The sequence below is a fragment of the Myotis yumanensis genome, unplaced genomic scaffold (assembly GCF_028538775.1).
Source record: "Myotis yumanensis isolate MYYU_CA2020_CCGP unplaced genomic scaffold, mMyoYum1.0.hap1 SCAF_4, whole genome shotgun sequence".
NCBI classification, from domain to species: Eukaryota; Metazoa; Chordata; class Mammalia; order Chiroptera; family Vespertilionidae; genus Myotis; species Myotis yumanensis.
The window spans coordinates 112,804,689-112,829,168 of NW_027223755.1; the positions used below are offsets into that span (position 1 = coordinate 112,804,689).

The following is a 24,480-nucleotide window of genomic DNA, read 5'->3' on the forward strand; positions in this document are numbered from 1 at the left end:
CTTCCTTTTGTTAAGTTGTATGAGTTCCCTATAAATTTTGGAGATTAGGCCCTTATCAGATATGACATTGGCAAATATGTTTTCCCAAGCAGTGGGCTTTCTTGTTGTTTTGTTGATGGTTTCTTTTGCTGTGCAGAAGCTTTTTATTTTGATGAAGTCCCATTTTTTCATTTTCTCTTTAGGTTCAAGCACCCTAGGAGCTGTATCAGTGAAGAAATTGCTTTGGCATATGTCTGAGATTTTGTTGCCTTTGGATTCTTCTAGTATTTTTATGGTTTCCCGTCATACAATTAAGTCCTTTATCCATTTTGAGTTTATTTTTGTGTATGGTGTAAGTTGGTGGTCTAGTTTCATTTTCTTGTATGCATCTGCCCAATTTTCCAAACACCATTTATTAAAGAGACTATCTTGGCTCCATTGTATGTTCTTGCCTCCTTTGTCAAATATTAATTGAGCATATTGGTTCGGGTCGATTTCTGGGCTCTCTATGTTCTTCCAATTAGACAAGAAGAAGAAATAAAAGGCATCCAAATTGGAAAAGAAGAAGTAAAACTGTCCTATTTGCAGATGACATGATATTATAAATAAAAAAACCCTAAAGACTCCATCAAAAAACTATTAGACTTAATAAATGAATTTGGCAATGTAGCAGGATACAAAATTAACGCCAAAAAATCTATGGCATTTCTATACACCAATAGTGAACTTACAGAAAGAGAGACTAAAAAAACAATCCCATTTACCATCGCACCAAAAAAATTAAGCTACCTAGAAATAAACTTAACTAAAGAGGTAAAAGACCTCTACTCAGAAAACTACAGGACGTTGAAAAAAGAGATAGAGGAAGACATAAACAGATGGAAGAACATACCGTGTTCATGGATTGGTAGAATCAACATCATTAAAATGTCCATACTACCCAAAGCAATCTATAAATTCAACGCACTTCCCATTAAAATACCAACGGCATACTTCACAGATCTAGAAAGAACTCTCCAAAAATTCATCTGGAATAGAAAAAGACCCTGAATAGCTGCAGCGATCCTGAGACAGAAGAACAAAGTAGGTGGGATCTCAATACCAGATATCAAGCTGTATTACAAAGCTACTGTTCTCAAAACTGCCTGGTACTGGCACAAGAACAGACATATAGATCAATGGAATAGAATAGAGAGCCCAGAAATCGACCCGAACCAATATGCTCAATTAATATTTGACAAAGGAGGCAAGAACATACAATGGAGCCAAGATAGTCTCTTTAATAAATGGTGTTTGGAAAATTGGGCAGATGCATACAAGAAAATGAAACTAGACCACCAACTTACACCATACACAAAAATAAACTCAAAATGGATAAAGGACTTAATTGTATGACGGGAAACCATAAAAATACTAGAAGAATCCAAAGGCAACAAAATCTCAGACATATGCCAAAGCAATTTCTTCACTGATACAGCTCCTAGGGCGCTTGAACCTAAAGAGAAAATGAAAAAATGGGACTTCATCAAAATAAAAAGCTTCTGCACAGCAAAAGAAACCATCAACAAAACAACAAGAAAGCCCACTGCTTGGGAAAACATATTTGCCAATGTCATATCTGATAAGGGCCTAATCTCCAAAATTTATAGGGAACTCATACAACTTAACAAAAGGAAGATAAACAATCCAATCAAAAAATGGGCAAAGGACCTAAATAGACACCTTTCAAAAGAGGACATTCAGAAAGCCGAGAGACATGAAAACATGCTCAAAGTCACTAATCATCCGAGAGATGCAAATCAAAACGACAATGAGGTACCATCTCACACCTGTCAGAATGGCTATCATCAACAAATCAACAAACGACAAGTGCTGGAGAGGATGTGGAGAAAAAGGAACACTTGTGCACTGCTGGTGGGAATGCAGACTGGTGCAGCCACTATGGAAGACAGTATGGAGTTTCCTCAAAAAACTAAAAATGGAACTCCCATTTGACCCAGTGATCCCACTTCTAGGAATATATCCCAAGAAACCAGAAACACCAATCAGAAAGGATATATGCATCCCTATGTTCATAGCAGCACAATTCACCATAGCTAAGATCTGGAAACAGCCTAAGTGCCCATCAGTAGATGAATGGATTAGAAAACTGTGGTACATCTACACGATGGAATACTATGCTGCTGTAAAAAAGAAGGAACTCTTACCATTTGCAACGGCATGGATGGAACTGGAGAGCATTATGCTAAGTGAAATAAGCCAGTCAATGAAGGAAAAATACTACATGATCTCACTCATTCATGGATAATAAAGACCATTATAAACTTATGAACAATAATAGATACAGAGGCAGAGCTGCCTCACACAGATTGTCAAACTGCAGCGGGAAGGCCGGGGAGGGTTGGTAGGCGGGGTGAGGAGGGGGGGGCGGGGCGCGTAAGAGATCAACCGAAGGACTTGTATGCATGCATATAAGCATAACCAATGGACATAAGACACTGGGGGGTAGGGGAGGCCAGGGGATTGTCAAGGGCGGGGAAAAAGGGAGACATATGTAATACTCTTTGTAATACTTTAAGCAATAAAACAATAAAAAAATAAAAATAAATACTATGGACAACTCTACTCCAACAAACTAGACAACCTGGAGGAAATGGACAAATTCCTAGAAAAATACAACATCCCAAAACTCAATCAGGAAGAATCTAAAAATCTCAGTAGGCAAATAACTATGGAAGAAATTGAAACAGTCATCAAAAAGCTTCCAGCAAACAAAAGCCCAGGACCAGATGGCTTCACAGCGGAGTTTTACCAAACCTTCAAGGAAGAGCTAAACCCTATCCTCCTCAGACTACTACAAAAAATTCAAGAGGAAGGAACACTTCCAAACTCATTTTATGAAGCCAGCATCACCCTAATACCAAAACTAGGTAAAGACAACACAATGAAAGAGAATTACAGGCCAATATCTCTCATGAACATAGATGCCAAAATCCTCAACAAAATCTTAGCAAATCGGATCCAGCAGTACATCAGAAAGATCATACACCATGACCAAGTAGGATTTATCCCAGAGATGCAAGGATGGCACAATATCCACAAATCAATAAACGTGATACATCACATAAACAAATTGAAAGAAAAAAACCACATAGTCATATCAATTGATGCAGAAAAAGCATTTGACAAAATCCAATACCCATTTTTGATAAAAACTCTCAGCAAGGTGGGAATAGAAGGATCATACCTCAACATAATAAAAGCCATATATGACAAGCCCACAGCCAACATCATACTCAATGGACAAAAACTAACACCATTTCCCCTAAGCACAGGAACAAGACAGGGATGCCCACTCTCACCACTCCTGTTCAACATAGTACTGGCAATATTAGCCATTGCAATTAGACAAAAAGAAGAAATAAAAGGCATCCAAATTGGAAAAGAAAAAAAAAAAAAAGATCCCAGTTTTCTGGAATGTCTCTAGATCTATTTTAAAAAAATCCTCAGCTAGTTTGCCAAACACCTTTCCCTGGTGAATATTCCTTCCTCCCTTCCTTCCTCCCTCCCTCCCTCCCTCCCTTCCTTCCTTCCTTCCTTCCTTCCTTCCTTCCTTCCTTCCTTCCTTCCTCTTTTCATTTTCTTACCATTCTTAGCCAGATGCTAGGAATGTAGCAGTCAACAAAGAAGTTAAGATCCTTATCAATTGAACCTGAATTGACTAGAATGTCTGCTGTGTGTTCTTAGCTGAGACACTCGTGTAGTATGTGTGCTGCACAGGAAAGCGGCGAGCTTGGGGGGCCGCACAGAGGTCTGAGCACCCTCTGAGTGTTAGGGAGACATGCGTTGTTATGGAGACAGGCAGCTTCTGCCTCCCGTCCCCCCCCCCCCCAAAAACCCATTAGAAAAAAAGGAAAGGGAGCCATGTTATAGACCTAGTGTGCGCTATTATGGGAAGATATTTAGAATCTACTCCCTATTAGTGAATAAGATAATCGGAACACCAAACAATATGCATATCCGATTCTATAGGGGTTTCAGCACCTGTAAGGGTTTATTCCAGATTCTTAACATCAGCTGTTCAGGAATGGGGTTATGGAAGAGATTTTTATTTTCTACTTAATGTATTTTTATTGTATTGGTTGGCATTTTTACAAGTGTGTACTCTAGTCATGACTTTTCAAACACCTAATTGCACTTGAGGAAAACCTTTGTTCACAACTAAAATGGGGCACACGGTGAGGTGGTGAGCTTCCTGTGATAAGGGGCAGAAGCTGTGATGGGAGTCGGACCAGTCATCTCTGAGAGCCAGAGCTTCACCGAGGACTCATCTGTGTAAGGACTTGCTTTGTGGCTGGCGAGCCAGTGGGCTCAGCTGCTGGCCTGGGATGTGGCTTCTTGCTGCCCTGAGTGGGGCCCTGCGTCTCTGAGCTACTCCTGTGCACAGGTCCTGGGGTTAATTGGATGTGTTGCCTCTCCTCCAGGGCACTGCCAGCTGTGGGCATTGCTGGGGAGGCAGGGGCTGTGCTCGGGCCATGTTCTCCTATATGGGGACGTGGGCAGGGAAGGAGGGGGAGGGTGAGGACGTGGCTCCGCCTGCCCCCTGTGTTGATAAGGGCCCGGCTTCTCGCCCTGCAGGCGGGCCATGGCACTTTTCTGGAGGGCCCTGCTGCTGGCATGCTCCTGCGTGTCTGCAGTCCAGGGCTGGCCGGCGGAAGACTACGAGGAGGACGTGGACATCCTGCCCCAGCCCCTGCACATCGCACAGGAAGGCCACCTGATGGTGCTGACACCTGCAGGTCTGACCCAGATGCTCAACCAGACCCGCTTCCTCCTGGTGCTGTTTTGTGAGTGCCCACTTCTGGGGGCAGGGGTGGTGGAGGTGAGACTGCCTGCTTGCTCCTGGAGGACAGGGGAGTTTATATATTGCTACACAAGAGAACGCATATGGTTAATATTAAAAAACCATGTGTATGTAACCTCACTTCCCATCCCCAGAGGAGAGCGCAAGCGCAGGGAGATGGCGTCTGCGTTTGGGTGAGCTTTCCCCCCGGCCCCTCCGGTGCTCCATCAATGAGGCAGAGAGAAGGGAAGGCCTTCCTGAGAAGTGGACAGTTCATCAAGGCCTGGGGCCGGCAGGCAGCAGCCCAGGCGTGATCTGGGAGGAGAGCTTTTCTGGCAGCAGAATCAGCAAGTGCCAAGGTCCATAGGCTGAAGGTGCCAGGCGCTGCAGCTGTGGTGAAGAGCAGAGTGTGGGGAGCAGGGTTACAAGAACGAGCAGCGGAGCCGAGGCCGTGTGGGCCATGGCAATGGCGAGGATTTGTTGGTTAGCCCCGAGCAATTAGAAGGGTCAATGCCCACTGGAAGGCCTCACCCCTGGGAGCACCTGGCACATTGTAAAGTGCCCTGTGGGTGGGAGGAGGGTTATTCTCAGAACACTGTTCCATGTGTAAGCTGGGTCCTCGTCTCCAACATGGTTTCCCATCCTCAGCGATATGGGCTCTGTTGCTGGGCAACTCTTAGTTGTGTGCTGGGGTGGGGTAATGCCCGGGCATTGTGGGAGGTTTAGCAGCACCTTCAGTGTCTTCCCACTAGAGGCAGCGACAGTCCAGCTGGGATGAGCAGACATGTCCCCAGACATGGCCACCACAGTCTGAGAGAGGGGACTCCAGCTTCCTGTGTTGGGAGCCAACCTCCAGTCCCTGCTCTCGCCGCTCCCCCAGTCCCTCCCCCAACCCTTCCCCCGACTCGCACTGGTGCTCAGGAACAGGGAGGGCTTTCTGCTAAAGGCAGGCAAGCACTGGCTCTAGTCCCATTGCCCAAGACCATATCTACATTCTGCCCAGCGCCAGCCACGGGCAGGCCGAACCTGGGGCTCCTGACGATGTGGTCACCCTGCCTTCCTTTACCCAGGAACCAGAAGGTCTGCTGGGGATCCAGACATCTCCACGGGGCCTCCCTTCCCAGAGGGAACCCCATCAGAGCAAGGCCAAAGGGTGGCCACCAGGTCATCACAATGGTTCATGCTTATTGGGCACTTCTGTGCCAGCGCTTTGCTTACACGTAGGCTCATCCTCAGGCACAGGATCTGTTAATTTCTCATTAGACAGATAAGACACCAAGGCACAGAGATGCTCTAAAAATGATCTTACTTTGGCCTCAAGTACCATAAGTCCTGTGACTGTTTCATGAGTGAAACTAAGGATTTCATGTTCAGCGAGTGCCTGACATGTGCCAGGCAGTGACCAGGTGGAGCTCAGGACCCGAGGAGGCGGTGCTGGGAGGAGTTCCTGGTCTCCCAGCAAAGGCTCTTACCCATGCACAGCCCGCCGGGCCCCGCTGCGCAGGTAGCAGCGTCCATCCAGGCGTCACCATGCCCGGCCACACTAGCGTGTCCAGTCAGCCAGGACATGGCCATAAGCCCCGGGCCTGAGGGGCGTATGCATTCATCCCACCTTGACATCCTCACTACCTGCTGCCTCCTGGTTGCCAGGTCAGCGACCTGGGAGTCCCTGGTTTCTCTCCCACTCCCACTCCACATCTGATCCTGGCTCGAAGCTGCCAGCTCCCCCACGGCACCTCTAGGCTCTGGCCACTTCTCACCCCTCCGTCGCCACTACCCAGCTCAAGCCTACACCGCCTCCCCCGGGCTATACAGTGCTTCCAGGTCTCCCTGGGCCCACTCTTTCCCCTCTGATTTAATCTCCGTACAACATTCAGAAAAACACAGTAAAAAGTAAGTCGGATCACATCTCACTGTGCCTCAAACCTCTAGTACCTTCCACCACCCTCTGCGCAGTGCACTTCCTGTTCCTCTGCCTGGCACACTCCCTTCATAGACCCACATGGCTTGCTCTCACCTCCTTCAGTTTTAGGGAAATGTCCCTGCTCGGCCTCCCTGCTCAAACCCAGTCCCTGCGACTCTTCGCGTCCCCAGCGCTGCTGCTGCTTTCTCCATGGCACTTACATCTGAGGCAGAATTAGCCCACTTCTTTATTTTGTTTATGATCTGCCTTCTCCAATGAGAGCGGGGGATTCTATCTGCTCACTGTTCAATCCCCAGCACCTACAACAGTGCCCAGCTCAGGGCAGATCCTAACATAGATGTGCTTGCTGGCCAGCTGGGTGGGAGGCTGGCTGGTTGGCTGGGGGTATGGCTGGCTGGGTGGGTGGCTGGGTGAATGGCTGGCTGGGTGGGTGAATGGCTGGCTGGGTGGGTGAATGGCTGGGTGGGTGGGTGAATGGCTGGGTGGGTGGGTGAATGGCTGGGTGGGTGGATGGGTGAATGGCTGGGTGGGTGGATGGGTGAATGGCTGGGTGGATGGCTGGCTGGCTGGGTGAATGGCTGGCTGGGTGGATGGCTGGCTGGGTAGGTGGGTGAATGGCTGGGTGGGTGGGTGAATGGCTGGGTGGGTGGGTGAATGGCTGGGTGGGTGAATGGCTGGGTGGGTGAATGGCTGGCTGGGTGGATGGCTGGCTGGCTGGGTGGGTGAATGGCTGGGTGGGTGGGTGAATGGCTGGGTGGGTGAATGGCTGCGTGGGTGAATGGCTGGCTGGGTGAATGGCTGGGTGGGTGGATGGGTGAATGGCTGGGTGGGTGAATGGCTGGGTGGATGGCTGGCTGGCTGGGTGGGTGAATGACTGGCTGGATGGCTGGCTGGCTGGGTGGGTGAATGACTGGCTGGCTGGGTGGCTGGGTGGGTGAATGACTGGCTGGCTGGGTGAATGGCTGGCTGGCTGGGTGGATGGCTGGATGAAGCCCCATCACTGTTACAGGCAGGTCCTTTCCTCTGGCTGTCAGCTCCCGGCTGTCTCAACCTTTCCCTCACTTTGATGTGGGAACCTGAGCTGGTGTGGAACTCTGAAAGCCCCTGCCCCCATGGACAGCCATCTCATGTGTTTCTCTTGCCTGGAGCTGCTCCCTTAGAAGCCCAGCGTTGCAGGTTGTCAGCCACCAGTCCCGAGCCAGGCCCACTGCTCTGGGAGGCAACGGGAGAGGCTGCAGCTGGCAGGGTGGGCAGTGGCCTGCTGGTGCTGAGGGAGGGGTACTGAAGGCAGTGATGGGCCAAGGCAGGGGGAACAGGTGCAGGTCTGTGGGGGAAAGCCCCAATTCTCACTGGCTGACAGGGTGTTTGATGAAAAGGATCACTCACTTTCTGGCCTGTGGAGAGCTGGTAGGGAGCTTGTGCCCACTGCCTGGGGCTGGCTTTCTGGGTCTTGCTTCACAAAAGACTTCTCTGTAGAACTTTAAACTTGTCCATGGCAGTGGGGTGGTTCCTGTTCTCCAAGTGCCCCAGATGGACAAGGGTGTTTGAAAAGATGAAGGTTCTGGCTGAAAAAGGAGCCAATGGCCCCTGCCCTGGCCCCGCCCCCTGCCCAGACACCAGGTATCAGGGCGCAGGTGTGAGGGCCAGGACATTTCCCACTCTCGACCCAGCCCAGAATTTTTAATTTAAATTTTTATTAGAGTATAGTTGGCATACAATGTTATATTAGCCTCCGGTATACAACATAGAGATTTGACATTTATATAACCAGTGATGTGATTACTAGGCTGTCACTGTACAATTTTTTTTATTTTTTAAAAATATTTTATTGACTTCAGATTGGAAGGGAGAAGGAGGGAGAGAGAGAAACATCAATGATGACAGAGAACCATTGATTGGCTGCCTCCTGCAGGCTCCCTACTGGGGATCATGCCTGCAACCTGGGCATGTGCCCTTGACCAGAATCTAACCCGGGACCCTTCAGTCTGCAGGCCAATGCTCTATCCACTGAGCCAAACCAGTTAGGGCTCACTCTGGGGCGTGGCCTCAGAGGGTGGGGAGCATCACAACCTCTCCCTACAGCCCCACCCCCTCTGCCCACCACACACACACACACACACACACACACACACACACACACACTGACTTCCTTACTGGAGAGTCTCCTGCGTATTTGATGCAGCAGCAGGGCTGTGGGGCCATTTGGCCTGTCAGCTCCTGGACTTCCCACCAGAGGGCACTCCTGCTCTCCTTCTGTCTCCCTGCTGCTCCTCTCTAGTGTCTGACCAGAGAAATCTTACAATAATAGTAACAGCAGCTATTATATATGTATAATACTGGAGGTCCGGTGCACAAAAATTTGTGCACTCGGGGGGGGGGGGGGGGGAGGGTCCTTCAGCCCGGTCTGTGCCCTCTCGCAGTCTGGGACCCCTTGGGGGATGACCACCTGCTGGCTTAGGCCTGCTCCCTGGGGGATTGGGCCTAAGCTGGCAATCAGACATCCCTCTGGCAGCCAGGGAGCCCTCAGGGGATGTCCACTTGCCAGTGGGGAGCAGACCTAAGCTGCAGTCAGACATCTTTAGTGCTGCTGAGGAGGCAGGAGAGGCTCCCACCACCACCGCTGGACTGGCAGCCATCAGCCTGGCTTGTGGCTGAGCAGAGCTCAGGGAGCGCACTGACCACCAGGGGGCAGCTCCTGCATTGACCGTCTGCCCCCTGGTGGTCAATATGTGTCATAGTGACCAGTCATTCCCAGTCTTTCTGCTGTTAGGTTCAGTTTGCATATTACCCTTTTACTATCCAGGATAGAGGCCTGGTGCACGGGTGGGGGCCAGCTGGTTTTCCCTGAAGGGTGTCCCGGATCAGGGTGGGGGTCCCGTTTGGGTGCCTGGCCAGCCTGGGTGAGGGGCTGATGGCTGTTTGCAGCTGGTCACACCCCTTTCAGGGTGGGGGTCCCCACTGGGGTGCCTGGCCAGCCTGCATGAGGGGCTGATGGCTGTTTTCAGGCTGGCCACACCCCCTTCAGGGTGGGGGTCCCCACTGGGGTGCCTGGCCAGTCTGGGTGAGGGTCTGAGGGCCGTTTTCAGGCTGGTCTGTGACTGAAGCTCCCAGCCTTTCCTTTTTTTCTTTTCTTTTCTTTTTTATTCTGGGATTTATTTACCTTCTATAATTGAAACTCTGTTGCCTTCACTGGTGCTCCCAGCTCTGAAGCCGCGGCTGGCTGAAAGCAGTTATCTGGCGTTTGTTTAGCTTCTATAATTGAAACTTTGTTGCTTTCGGAGCTCAGAGCCCGGCCGCTGCAGGCAGGGAATCTTGGCTTCCTCCATCACTGGAGCAAGCAAGCCTCCTGCTCACTTCAGCTGCGTGGCTGCCGGCCGCCATCTTTGTTGGCAGTTAATTTGCATATCTCGCTGATTAGCCAATGGGAAGCGTAGCGGAGGTATGGTTAATTACCCTTTTTGTCTTTTATTAGATAGGATTAATATGTTAAACTTATTTTATGTATAATGTATGTATATATACACACTTATGTACAGTGCATGTTATATTTGCATGTAACTACATATTATTACTATATTAATGTACAATAACAGCATGTGCTGAAGGGTTTGGCAGGCTGGTGGAGGTTAGAGAGCCTCCATGTGGGTGCGGATCCTGGCTCGGGGCTTCTATGTGGCCCTGGGCAAATGGGTCATTTTATTGTCATCAGTTTCCTCATCTGTACAATTGAGATAATAAGACGTGCCCCATAGGGTACTGGGAGGATTAAATGGCGTAACCCATGTAAAGCTCTTAGGAATAATAAGCACTTCTAACCGATTGTCCGGGGAGCCCTTTGGCTGTGACAGCTCCAGGAGGCAGCCACTATTTCCCCACTTTCCTGTGAGGAAAGGGGCGCACAGAGTAAGTCACCCACAGCTGCATCATTTCCAGTGATACTGAAAGCCCCTCCCCCTGATATGTGTCTCCCAAACTGGCCCTTGCAGGACCCCCGTGCCATTTCTGAAGGCTGGCCCGGTATCAGCAGCATGAGAGGCAGCCCGGGGCTAAGCAGCCAGACTGGGCTCTTCCTGGGGAGGCAGTGGGGGCTCCAGTGAGCCTGCTTCACCCTGGCTCTTTCAGATGACCCGTCCTTAAAGCAATCCAGGAGCCTCACCGAGGAGCTGGGCAAAGCCGTGGAGATCGTGGGCAAGGGCAAGAACGGGGTCGGCTTTGGCAAAGTAGACATCACGGTGGAGAAGGAACTTCGCCAGGAGTTTGATGTTCAGAAGCCCCCGGAGTTGAAGCTGTTTTTTGAAGGCAACAGGTTGGCGCCCATCAGCTGCAAAGGTAATGGTGCTTAACATGTCAGCCACGGTAGCGTTAGCAGTGGACACACATAAACACCAGCATTCCAGTGGCTTAACAGAATCACAAATTTAGTTATTGCTCCTGTAAAACCCAGTTAGCAGCCAGAGGGTGGAGATGGGGGGCTCTGCTCCTCACTGTCTTTCAAAGACCCAGCCTCCTTCCAGCATGTGGCTCTGTCTTCCCTTAAGGCCTCTGAGCCACCTGCTGTCTCCTCTGAATCCTGCCAGCAGTGGGGCAGGAGGCAGAGGAACACTGCTGGTTGTGTTCATGGCCCAGGTCTGCAAGTGGCAAACATCACTCCTCTTCTCTCTCCGTTGACCAAAACTGCAAAGGGAGACTGAGAGATGACGGAACAAGACAGGCTTGGGACAGGGTGGCTCCTGACTCTTGCTTCTGTCATCATCCATTTCAGTCACTAACCCCGTCATTCACTTATTTAATGCTCTTTCAACTCGATGTGGAAATTCTTGAAGAATTCTGTGCCTTGGTGTGGCTCATGTTGGTCGTAGCTTTAAAAGGTGTTACCTGCAGGACGTGCCTGTGCAGGCCCAGTGGGCAGGTGGTGGGCAGCCCCGAGGAGTCCCGATAGTCAATATTTTAAGCCTTCTGGCCAGATGATCTCTGTCACAAGTGCTTACGTCTGCTGATGCAATGGGCAGCAGCCATGTGTAAGCAAGTGGGGGTGGTGGAGCGCGGATAAAACTTTATTTATAAAATTAGTTGGCAGTCAGATGGAGCCCAAGCTGAGGTTGGCGGGGCCTGCTCCTGCTGTGCTGTGCTCTGAGTGAGCGGCAGGTAGGGTTACTCTTACCAAACAACTGCCTTCCTGACCCCAGTGCAGGGCCTGGAAGGCTGAGGTTCCTAAGGGGCAGGTTTGGGGTTCGAGCTGGTGGAGTTGTAGGGCTGTACAGGAGGCGGGCTGGGGGGTGCTAGCCCGTATGTTTGCCAGGCTTTCCCACCCCCTTCTTCCTCAGTATCTCCCAACCAGGGAAAGTGGCAGTGGGTGCCGGGGGGAGAGTGAGTGGCCGGGATTGTAAGCTGAGAACGTGACCTGGCCTTTTGGTCTCTCATGTCTTCAGCAGGACAGAGTGGGCGCCACTTCTGCCAACTGACAGGCTGCCTGAGCTGATAAGGGCAATAGTGTGACTTGTGTGAAACTCAGGGAGGCAGGCAGGCTTAGTCTTGTTGGGGAAGAGCCCCAGACCACAGGTCCAGCTCCCCAAGACTTGGCCTTGGCTGTCTTGGAGGGAGGGGACACAGTTGCCTCTGGGCCCCAGTGAGGGCATCCCCACCTGGGGGGCGCTGTGTCCTCTCCTCAGACCCCAGGGCCAGGGCACACTGCTCAATGGGTGGGGCCTAATTGGCAGGTCCTCAGGGTGGAACTATTGCCAAGTTCAGAGCTACCTCAGTCCCATAGGGTCTAGAGGGGCAAAAGGAGTTCACGCATCCCATAGAGCAGTGATGGCGAACCTATGACATGTGTGTCAGAGGTGACACATGAACTCATTTTTTTGGTTGATTTTTCTTTGTTAAATGGCATTTAAAAATATATAAAATAAATATCAAAAATATAAATCTTTATTTTACTATGGTTGCAAATATAAAAAAATTTCTATATGTGATACGGCACCAAAGTTAGGGTTTTCAAAATGCTGACACGCCGAGCTCAAAAGGTTCGCCGTCACTGCCATAGAGGGTGGCCCAAGGGCAAGTTTCCTAGAGCCGGCTTATCTTGTGATTCTTCACCAAACTCACTCTCCCTGAGAGACTTCTTGGGCACCCAGTCAGAGCCAGGCATGGAAGGAGCTGCTGAGCAGGTTAGCCAAACGTCAAAATGTGGGAAGATGGGCTCAATGAAGAAAATACAGCAGGTCATAAAACAGGGACAGATGCGGAGGGTGCGTAAGGAAAGACACCTGAGAGCTGAGTGAGCAGGTGCAGGCGCCCTAACAGCCAAGGGGGCAGCTGGAGGCGCTGGCAGTGCCAGGCCTGGGTGCTGGGGCTGGGCTGCAGGTCAGGTGGCAGGAAGGCGGGGCAGAGTCTGTCAGAGCGGCCGATCTGAGGTCCCGACAGTGAGACACAGTCAGAGGGTTTTGTTCATTTTTTTGGTTTTAAACCCATTCCTTTCAGGACCTTTGCAGCATAGTTTTTTCAGGTAAAAGCCTATAAGAGAAAAGACTGCTTCAATGATAAGTACCTTTTCTCCCCCTGAAAAACGGCTTGGAGCACCTTCAAATTAGACTTCACCCTTGGGTCTGAATCCTGGAGGCGGGTGCCTGCCGTGGGTGGAGTCTCTTGGTCTGAGGGGGTCAGAAAGCCTGCCCGCCCCTCGCCCCTCTCTGCCCCTTGCGACCTCCACGCCCTTCCATGGCGTTCCCTGGGCCGGACTCCGGTGGCGTTTAGAATGGCCTCGTCTGTGTCCACTAAGCTCTGGCCAGACATTCTGCCTCCGGACGTGTATCACCAGGAATGTGGAGCCCAGACCGGAAACGACCCAGTCACACCAACAGAGTGGACCCCTAAGCTGTGGGATGAACGGTCACACGATCGAAGACTGAGCAGCTGTGTGGACGGGTCTACACGTACAGCCAACACGGATGACTCTCCCAGATATGAGGAAGCCAGACCTGGCAGCACACTCTGTGTGGGTTACAGAGCAGGCCACTAAAGCAGCCCCCAGCGTGAGGGCGGAAGCTACCTGCAGGCGGGGGCGGGAGGGGCCGGGAGGTTGGGAGGGGCACCGGGACTTCTGAGGGACTGGGGATGCTTCATTTCTTGATCTGGGTGGTAGTGACTCAGATGCGTTCATTTTGTGACAATTCATCAAACCATTCGTTGTAATCTGTTCACCTTTCTGCAGATAAATATACTTCATGACAAGTGTTTTTAAAGGCCCAATGTTCTTAGGAATTATAGGCAAAGACACTGAAAATAGTCCTTTCCAGTTGATCTACCAGCTCAGTGTGCATTCATCAAGTCCCATGGGCAGTATGTACTGGTGCAGGGCCTGTGCACAGGCCGTTTGCTCTGCCTGTAAGCTTTCCCCTCTCCTGGCGGCCTCCTGTGTAATTCCTGTGCATCCTTCAGTTTTCAGCTCTTAAGTAACTTCCTCCAGGAAGCCTTCCCTGATGTCACCATCAGGTCATGCAGCTTTGCTACTGGCTCATTGAACCCTGCTTTCAAATATTTATTTGGTTGTGCTTCTGCACTTGTTTGTGTCATTCTCATCTTCCTTAACAGAAGGAGAGCTGCAGGGAACCGGCCATGTGTCTTTCTGCTCACCATTTCGGTACATCCCCAGGAGCAAACACAGCACTTAATAACTTAATAGCACTCAATGCGTATTTATCAAATGATTGAAGAGTGACAGGTTAATGAGTGAATGAATGAATGAAGCCCTATAGATGTAGCCCACAGCTACTCATGACAAACATTGCTTTATCTGATAAACTCATTTACAATGCTGCTCTGTAGCAGGCTTTGTATAACTTATTTTTCATTATCTGCCATCATGTGAAATTGACGATCCCAGCAACACATGTCTATCTGTAGTGTGTGAACATTCTGGCAAGCCAGCACGTCTTCCCAGACATGGTATATGTCTTCCAATTTTAGAAGTGAGGATTCTTGTGTGCTTGCCACCAGCCACACAACAGCTGAGAATGGAAGTCAGGATCTATAACATTTGTGTCTCGGCTGAGCAATTGGAGACACACAGATATGATAGAATTTTCCCAAGGTCACGGGCCAGCTGGTCTTCTGGTTTATATTTTATTTATGTATATTTAGAGAATCTATCTTATGGTCACTTTGGAGGGTTAATAAGAAAAGAATGCTGGGCTTGCTTCCTCCTCAGTGTGATCCTCAGGTTCACTAGTGGGGTGGCCAAGTTCAATGTCAATTTCCTCGTCTGCAGAAAAGGGGAGAGTAACCCTCTCTGTCCCTCAGGGCAGGGTTGCTGTGGGATGTGATGTATGAGAAACCTCAGGTCCTTGGTAAGTGCTCCGTCAAGTTGACCTGCTGGTTACTGTTCATGCCTTGAGGCTTGTGGGGAGGCAGGGTGTGTGTGTGGGGGGTGGGGAGGAGCAGGAGAGCTGACCTTGGCCTTCGGGAGTGGGAGCCCAAGATAAGAAGCTTCTACACCTGCAACTTGGGAAAGACAGGCTTGCTACACAGTTCCAGGGAACCTGTGGGACTCACTTAACTGTCTCTCTCCAGGAGTGGTTGAGTCTGCTGCCCTGGTCGTTTGGTTGAGAAGACAAATTAGCGAGAAAGCGTTTTTGTTCACTGACATCCACCAGGTGACAGAGTTTGTGAAAGCCAGGCCCTTGGTGATCATTGGCTTCTTCCAGGTACTGAGTTCAAGAGATGGGGTGGCTTTTCAATGGGCCTGTGGAGTCCTGTGCCTGGGAGGGGGTTGGGGAGAGGAGAGGTTAATTCCTTGAGTTAATTCCTATTCTTCATTTTCCAGTAAACTGGTTTTCTGGGGGAACTTCAGGGTTAAGATGAAGAGAGAAAAAGAAAGCTGAATGGGGTAGGGGAAGCTGATGAGAGAGGTGGGCAGGGTGGAGAGAGGAGACAGAGGTGGTTTGATAGCATAATTGATCATTTGGGGGTCTGTTAAAATAGCATCGAATAATCACTAATTTGCAAATTGTTTCCCCATTTGGAGAATGGGTTTCCTTACATCTTCACTCATTTCCTGTAACTTGGATGACTCCTCCCCTGTTGCCAGTGAAGGCAAAACTCTGGCATTGAGTCTACCCCTGGGAGAGCTACCTCTCTCGCCCATCCCACTTTTTGACAGTGTTTTATGGCCTCAATTTTTTTAAGCTAAAAAATGAAGCTGAAGCTACAGCCATATCTTGATACCAAATTTATATTTGATACTACATGTGGCCAATCAATGGCGTCTTCTGAAAGCAACTAAGGAATAAATGTTACCAAGTCCCAACCCCTCTAATACGTGGGGAAGGTCTATGTGATCAGCTCTTTCCACTCAACTCTGTGGATTTGCCTATTTTGGCCTTAGTCATGGCCATAAAAGTATTCTGGGTTTGAAACATCCATAAAATGGGATTGAGGTGACTCAGCAAAACCTCAAAAGTTGGAAAGGTAAGGAGACAAATTGGTCACCACTTCCACCTTGACCTTAGATGAGCCAGCATCTTGCATTTCTACCAAAACCTTACCATATGTCCTTCCCCAAACAGGATTTAGAAGAAGAAGTAGCAGAGTTGTTCTATGATGTGATCAAAGACTTCCCAGAGCTGACGTTTGGAGTGATGTCGATTAATAATGCCGTCGGGCGTTTTCGTGTCACCCTTGACAGTGTTCTGGTGTTCAAAAAGGTAGGTCTTTGAGCCATTGCTACAGAGGGGTCTCTAGTTCAAAAGAGGGCACAGCACATGTATGTATGGGTTTTGGGTACCAATTCTGGTTCTGCCACTTATGAGCTAAGTGCCATTGGACAAGTTGGCTTTTGCAAAATCAGTTTTCTGATGTTTTTCTGGCCTTTGTAGCCCTCCCCCTATAAGCTCATCCTCCTTTCTTCAACAAGTAAGTGTTATTAAGTCCCAGTCTTCTGCCTTGTGCTTTCTTCTGCTCCACCCACCCTCATCCACCTCTGTCAGTAGTTACTATCCAGACACCCAGTGGCTTACAAGCCTCCATACTCCAGCCAGATGTCTCTTTTCTCCCGACCTCTGCATCCATCACCAGATGTCTCAACATGGCCAAGTCTTAATCTCCCCTATGAGTCCTCATCCAAGGTTTTTTCTCTCTCGAATGGTACCACCATCTCTCCCATTACCCATCTGAGCAAAGCCAGACAGCCAGGCATCATTCTACACCTCCCTCTTCTCCATCCCTCATAACCAACTCTTCACTCCAACCCTATTGATTTAAATCCAAAGATCCCTCGCATCTATCCATTTTTCTCTGCTGCTTCCTTTCTAGATGAAGTGACCATTACTTTCCACAGCCCAATGCAACATCCATCCAACTGATCTTCCATATTCTCTTTTGTCCTCTGACGAGCAGCCTTTCAAAAATTCAAATCTATTGATCATTCCCTCCTCCTCGCTGAAAGCCCATTAATGGTTTCCTATTATTAATCCTATTATTATAGGATAAAGACTCAAGTCCTTAATGAGACCTATTACACCCTCCTCCTTCCCCTCTGGGATCTAGATCTGAGCTCTCCAGCATGGCAGCTGCTGGCCATTTGTGACTATTTACATTAAAATGTTAGTTCCTCAATCCAACTAGCGTCATGTGGATAGTGGTTACTTCACTGGGCAGCTAGAGTCACAGAGCATTTCGGTCTTCACACAAAGTTCCATTGTGATCCGGTTCCTGGAACATGCCTTACTCCCTCCCCACACAAAGCCAAATCGTTACAAAACCATGTTACTTATAGATGTGGCTCAGAGAGGTTAAGTTACTTGCCCAAGGCCACACAGGGGGTAGGTAGAGTCATACCCAGATCTGATTGACTTTTAGAGAAGAATATGAGCCCATGGAAATCACTGAAAAGCTTTAATTAAGAGAATAAAATAACTTGATTTGTTTTTCCTGAATGGGAAGACACAGTCCAGAAATAGATCCAAATACATATGGGGATTCACTATATGATATCTTAGATTAATAGAGAAATATATGTTATTCAATGACAAGTGTTGAGAGAATTGGATAGCCATTGAAAGCAAAACCCTAAAGCTAAATTCATATATCACTCCTTTCACCAAACTAAATTTCAGGTTGATCCCTGATTTAAAAATATGACTATGAGATACCACAGGGGAGTTTGCTTTGTGGGAAAGTTCTTTATAAAGCATTGCAGAAACTCCAGAAACAAGGAAAATAAATATTGATACATCTGGACCACATAAAAATGTAAAAGGTCTGCAGTAAAACCCCATGACAAAACCAAAGCCAAGGAGCCAACTTGGAAAATGCGTTTGGGAGAGATTTGGCCTATTGAATGGTTAAGGGCATGGGCCCTGGCGTCAGACTGCATGTGTTGGACCGAGCCCCCCTCTCCCAGCTTAGAGACCTTAGGCAAGTCACTTCACTGTTCTGTGCCTCGATTTCCTCATGGCGAAGCAGGAGGAATCACAGTGTACAGATCAAGGAGGTGTTCTGAGGGCTGAATGAGTTAGGGCATCTAACATGTTCAGAGTGGTGGCTGGTGCAACATGAGATCTCAGTAAGCCTAGTTCGCACTATTAGAATAGGTTTAGGACCAGGAAAGACTGGACTTTATCTAGAGGACAACAGGGTCTAAGAAGTATTTAAGCAAGAGAATGACATGATCAGACTTGCATCCTAACAACTCACTGTGGCTGAAGCGTGGAGGTGGACTGGAGAGCAGCAAGGGGAGACATTGGAAAACCATTAGGGATTTTTTCAGGAGTCCAGGAAACAGGTATGGACTAGAGGGTGGGATTGGTGGAGAGAGGAGAAGGAGATTAAAAAAAGAGAGACATTAGGAGATGACTGATTCTTTCTCCTTCCCCACACCCAGACTTTGATCCTGGGCTACAGAGAATTGTAGTATCCCTCCGCTGACCCAGGTCCTTCTGAGAAGAAGTCGTCAAGCAGGATAAACAGGCATAGATTAGGGACAACACAGAGACCCTTAAGACCTGATGGAGGCCTGACCCGAAGGAAGAAAGGAAGGAAAGAAAGGAAGGAAAGAAACAAAGGAGGAGGGAAGGAAGGAAGGAAGGAAGGAAGGAAGGAAGGAAGGAAGAAAGAAAGAAAGAAAGGAAGGAAGGGAGGAGGGAAGGGAAGGGAGAAGGGGGAAGGGAGGAAAAAAAGGACAGAAGGAAGGAGAGAAGGAAGGAAGGGAGGGAGGTAAGGAGGGAGGGATGGAGGGAGGAAGGAGGGAGGAGGGAAGGGAGGAGGAGTCCCTGACTGCAGTGGAGTTCTTAGAAAAGTTATCAAAGGCCCTTAGCAGAGTATCTTGCATGTCCCAGAAATGGGTTTGCCCTCATATCCCTGACACATTCAGTCATTGGTCAGGAGCTGCTCAGCACAGCCTGAGACACTGCTGGACTTCAGAGCAAGGCAGCTGGGGTGTCAGTCAACTACACTCCTTGCCTTTGTGGCTCAGAGATTTTCATGCTGCCACATACCCATGGCCCCCAGGCCAATCGCCTGCTCCCCTTAGTCTGATGTGCCTGGATTATTGGATTACATTGCTACTAGGGGCTTCCTTTTGTTTATTAACCCTTTGAGTGCCAACCAATATCCTAGGAAATATGCTAAAATTGCCAAGGCATATTTGCTGATTTTACAGCAGTTTAGGAAAAAAATTATGAAAATTAGGCAGATAAATGCCAGTGGTCAATTTTAGAACTACAAACATTCGGCATCATAAGTAATCTGCACTTAGGTGCCATCTGTCAATAGTGAACTACTAGCATCTAATAGTGACACCACAGGAGGAGCGCCATAGTGCTCCTGGCACTTTTGGGGAAAGACAGGAGTGCGATCGCACTCCCCAGCACTCTAGAGGTTAAGAGCCTATGTCATGGGAGCTGCCGCCACCAATGCTTCCTTTTGTTCCAGGGGAGAATTGAGAGCCGCCAGGAGCTTATTAATGACAGCACCAACAAGCTTGTCCTCAATCAAGTCATACGACAGCACCTCACAGGCTTCGTCATTGAGTACAACTCTGAGGTCAGTGAGTGGAGCTCCCCCGGAGAAGGGCAGCTGGGCAGCTGTGGACAGGGCATGACCCGTGTCCTTGTCTTTCCAGAGTAAGGATCTGATTTATGAACTGCACATCCGGAATCACATGCTGCTTTTTGCCTCCAAAAGCTGCAAGTCGTTTGGTACGATAATGCAGCATTACAAGCTGGCCTTGAAGGAGTTCCAAAACCAGGTCTGTGCGGCAACATTCTTTATTTTTGTTTTAATTTAAAAAAATTTTTATTGTTGAGAGTATTACAGATGTTCCTCCTTTTCCCCCCATTGCCCCTCCACCTGGTTCCCACCCCACCCCAGGCCTTACCACCCTATTGTCTGTGTCCATAGGTAATGCATATATGCGTATATAATCTTTGGCTAATCCCTTCCTATCCCTCCCCCCACCCCTTCCCTCTGAGATTTGTCAGTCTGTTCCATGTTTGCATGCATCTAATTCTATTGTTTACCCCAAAAATGTAGTTTTATTGATTTCAGAGAGGAAGGGAAAGAGAGAGAGAAAGATAGAAACATCAATGATGAGAGAGAATCAGTGTAGGTTGCCTCCTTCACGCCCCCAACTAGGGATTGAGCCCACAATCCGGGCATGTGCTCTTGGCCGGAATCAAACTTGGGACCCTTTAGTCCACAGGCCAATGCTCCACCCATTGAGCCAAACCAGCTAGGGCTAATTCTATTTTATTCATCAGTTTTATTTTATTCACTAGATTTTTCATTTATTTTGATTTTTAGATTCAATTTTTGATAGATATGCATTTATTGCCATTTTATTGTCATATTTTTTATCTTTTTCTCCTTCACCTTGTCCTCCTTCTTTTCCTTCTCCTTCACCTTGTCCTCCTTCTTCTCCTTCTCCTTCTCCTTCTCCTTCTCCTTCTCCTTCTGCTATGTCTTCTGGAATTGGCAGAGTAGCCTTGTGTAGTAGGTGTCCTGTAAGGCCCAGTGGCTTAGCCTCCCCAGTACCTGAGCTGGGCACTCTAGGTGCACCCCCGTGTGGGCTGTGTGCACAGTCTTGTTGTAGTTGAGCCTTGATTGCTGTTGGCATCACTGGGAGGAATTGACCTCCAGGCCAATTGACTCTGAGGACCAGCTGCGATGACAGTGAAGAACTGCTGTGCAGGAGTCACCCCTATGGAGCAGGACTTGCTTCAGTGGGGCTTAAGTGTGTCCCTGTGGATGTGTAAAGTTGTAATCTGGTGTGGTCTGATGTTGTCTGCCGGGTGCATTGGCTTTGGGGCCTCTTGGAAGGTGCAAAGTCAGCCACTGCCTGGGGCCACTGGGCTGGAGCTACAGAGAGATCTGCAGATGGCTGCTACTTATATTGGGCTACAGAATGTCCAGACGAGGCCCAGCTGTGAACAAGGCAGGCTGGTGCTAGTGCTGGGTCTTGGGCCTCTTATTGATAGGCTTGGGGCACGCTGACTCCAGCTGTTACTTGTTTAAGAGATTTAAGCAAAGTCTGAAGCCTGAGCCAGGACAGGCCATTCATATGGAAAAGCAGCTGCAAACAGTGGGTGGGGCTGCAAGTTGGATGGGGCAGGGTCTCAAGGAATCACCAGGGTGGATCGAGCAGTGTGGATCATGCCGATGGAGACTCAGATATGGCTGCCAGTCAGTTCTGCAATGGGGGAGGTACCAGCACAGGAACAATGACCCTGTGAGCACCCCTCTCTGGGAGACAGCCACCCCAAGTTCCTGCGCTGATGGCAGACCATCCAGTTCCTCCTTGTATGTCCCTGGATTCCCCCAAAGCTGCCACCTGGCACTGGAGGTTAGAGGAGGCAGGACCTTGTAAGTTCATGTGCTGGCCCTTTAAGAGGAACACTTGGGAATCTGGCAGCCTCCGTGTTACTCAGCCACAATCCCCGCTGGCTTTTATAGCCTGAAGTTACAGGGTCTTCTCTTCCCAACACCAGAACCCTGGGCTGGGGGACTGGTATGGGGCTGGGACCCCTTGCTCCTCACAGGAGGCCCTCCCTATTAAAAAAATGTCACATGTGGGTGTTGGACCAGTCCATTCTGTGCCTCTTCCCTCCTACCAGCCTCAGTGTGGTTTATTCTTACTTCTCTAGTTGTAGAATTTCCATTCAGCCAGCTTTCCGGCGGTTCTGCGTGATGGTTGTTCTGTGTTTTAGTTGTACTTTGATGTGGTTGTGGGTGAGTACTGGCATCTACCTGTGCCACTATCTTGGTTCTATGGCACCATTCTTTCTTGGGGTTCCTGGGTGATGAGCCTAGACGTGTAGACCTTGATGCCATTAACTTGTCTCGCTGATTATAAATTAAGCCAGGAATAAGTTGCATATTAATTTACATACCAATTTACTGTTTTGCATTTCAGTCCTATGTATTCTTTGCTATTTAATTTTTAATCTTCTTTTTCTAATTGTTGACATTACAGATGTCCCCTCTTTTTACTCCCTGTTGCTCTCCTCTCCCCAGATTCCACCCTCCTCTCCCTCTGGCTGTAACCACATCACTGTCTTGTCCCTGGGGTATGCATATATGTTCTTTGGCTATTCTCTTCACCTTCTTTCATCCTGTCTTCCCCTCCCCCCTCCCCTCCCCTCTGACATCTGTCAGTTTGTCCCATATATCCATGCCTCTGGTTCTCTTTTGTTCACCAGTTTATTATGCTAGATTCCACATATATGTGAGATCATATGGTATTTGTCTTTCTCTGATCCCGAATAGTTGTAGGTATTCGGGGTCTTATTTTGCTTAGCATAACCTCCAGGACCATCCTTACCATCACAAACGTTAAGGGTTCCTTCCTTTTTAAAGCTGTGTAATATGCCATTGTGTAACGGTACCACAATTGTTTGATCCATTCATCTACCAATGGACACTGAGGCTGTGTCCAGATCTCAGCTATTGTAAATTATGCTGCTATGAACACGGGGTGCATATATTCTTTCTGATGGGTGTTTCAGGATTCTTAGGATGTAGTCCCAGAAGTTGGATCACTAGGTAAATGACAGTTCCATTTTTAGTTTTTTGAGGAAACTCCATACTGTTTCCCACAGTGACTATACCAGCCTGCATTCCCACCAACAGTGCATTAGGGTTCCCTTTTCTCCACATCCTCGCCAGCACTGTTGTTTGTTGATTTGTTGATGGTCGCCAGGTGTGAGGTGATATATCATTGTCATTTTAATTTGCATCTCTCTGATGATCAGTGACACTGAGCATTTTATTCATGTTTATTGGCCATCTATATGTCCTCTTTGGAGAAGTGTCTGTTTTGCCCATTTTTAATGGTATTGTTTGTCTTCCTGGTGTTGAGTTGGATAAGTTTTTATATATTTTTGTTATTAATCCTATATCAGGTGTATCATTGGTGAACATGTTCTCCCCTACAGTGGGTTCTCTTTTCACTTTGTTGATGGTTTCGTTTGCTGTGAAAAAATTTTTTAGTTTGATGTAGTCCCATTTGTTCAGTTTTTCCTTTGTTTCCCTCAACAGAGGAGATATATCAACAAAAATATTGCTATGAGAGATGTTTGAGATTTTACTGCCTATGTTTTCTGGGATTTTCTCCATTTGCAGTTTATTCTTGTGTGTGGTGTAAGTTGGTGATCTAGTTTCATTTTTTTGCATATATCTGTCCAATTTTCCCAACATCATTTATTGAACAGACTGTCTTTACTCCATTGTATGCTCTTGTCCCCTTTATGTAATATTAATTGAACATAGAGGCATGGGTTGAATATATATATATATATATATATATATATAAAATCTAATAAAATAGAAACATGCAAATTGACTGCACCTTCACTACACACCAAGCCATGCCCACCAACCAATCAGAGTGACTATATGCAAATTAACCCAACCAAGATGGCGGCTGGCAGCCACGGAGCTGGAGCAAGCAGAAGGCTTGGTTGCCCTGGTGATGGAGGAAGCCAAGCTTCCTGCCTGCCCTGGCTGGCTGTGGCCTCCGCTCAAGGCAACAAAGTTTTAATTATAGAAGATAAATAAATCCCAGATACCTGCTTCCAGCCAGCCTCCACTGGGAGCTTGGGTGGCTGGGAGCCGTGGCCAGCCTGCAAACAGCCATCAGCCCCTCACCCAGGATGGCCACACCCTCATGGGGTGAGGGTCCCCGCTGGGGGGCTTGGCCAGCCTGCAAACAGCCATCAGCCCCTCACTCAGACTGGCCAGGGACCCCAGCAGGACCCTCCACCCTGAAGGGGCTGTGGCCAGCCTGAAAACGGCCCTCAGCCCCTCACCCAGGCTGGCCAGGCACCCCAGTGGGGACCCCCACCCTGAAGGGGGTGTGGCCAGTCTGAAAACAGCCTTCAGCCCCTCACCCAGGCTGGCCAGGCACCCAAACGGGACCCCGACCCTGATCCAGGACACCCTTCAGGCCAAACCAGCTGGCCCCCACCCATGCACCAGGCCTCTATTCTATATAATAAAGGGTAATATGCAAATTGACCCTAACAGCAGAACTACTGGGAATGACTGGTTACTATGACACATATTGACCACCAGGGGGCAGATGGTCAATGCAGGAGCTGCCCCCTGGTGGTCAGTGCACTCCCACAGGGGGAGCTCTGCTCAGCCACAAGCCAGGCTGATGCTACAGCACAGCGGTGGTGGCGGGAGCCTCTCCTGCCTCCTCAGCAGCGCTAAGGATGTCCAACTGCAGCTTAGGCCTGCT

The 24,480-nt window shown here is 48.8% G+C and overlaps 1 protein-coding gene across 1 annotated transcript in view; it reads left to right on the forward strand.

Annotated features, from left to right (window-relative positions):
- Nucleotides 1–4,624: 4,624 nt before the first annotated feature.
- PDILT (protein disulfide isomerase like, testis expressed) overlaps nt 4,625–24,480 on the forward strand; it is a 34,281-nt gene continuing 14,425 nt past the window's right edge. Inside the window, exons 1-6 of the mRNA XM_070411679.1 lie at nt 4,625–4,826; nt 10,869–11,075; nt 15,315–15,448; nt 16,310–16,447; nt 19,674–19,784; nt 19,864–19,989. Of these exons, the coding sequence (XP_070267780.1) occupies nt 4,625–4,826; nt 10,869–11,075; nt 15,315–15,448; nt 16,310–16,447; nt 19,674–19,784; nt 19,864–19,989 (918 nt within the window). The remainder of the gene's footprint in view (nt 4,827–10,868; nt 11,076–15,314; nt 15,449–16,309; nt 16,448–19,673; nt 19,785–19,863; nt 19,990–24,480) is intronic.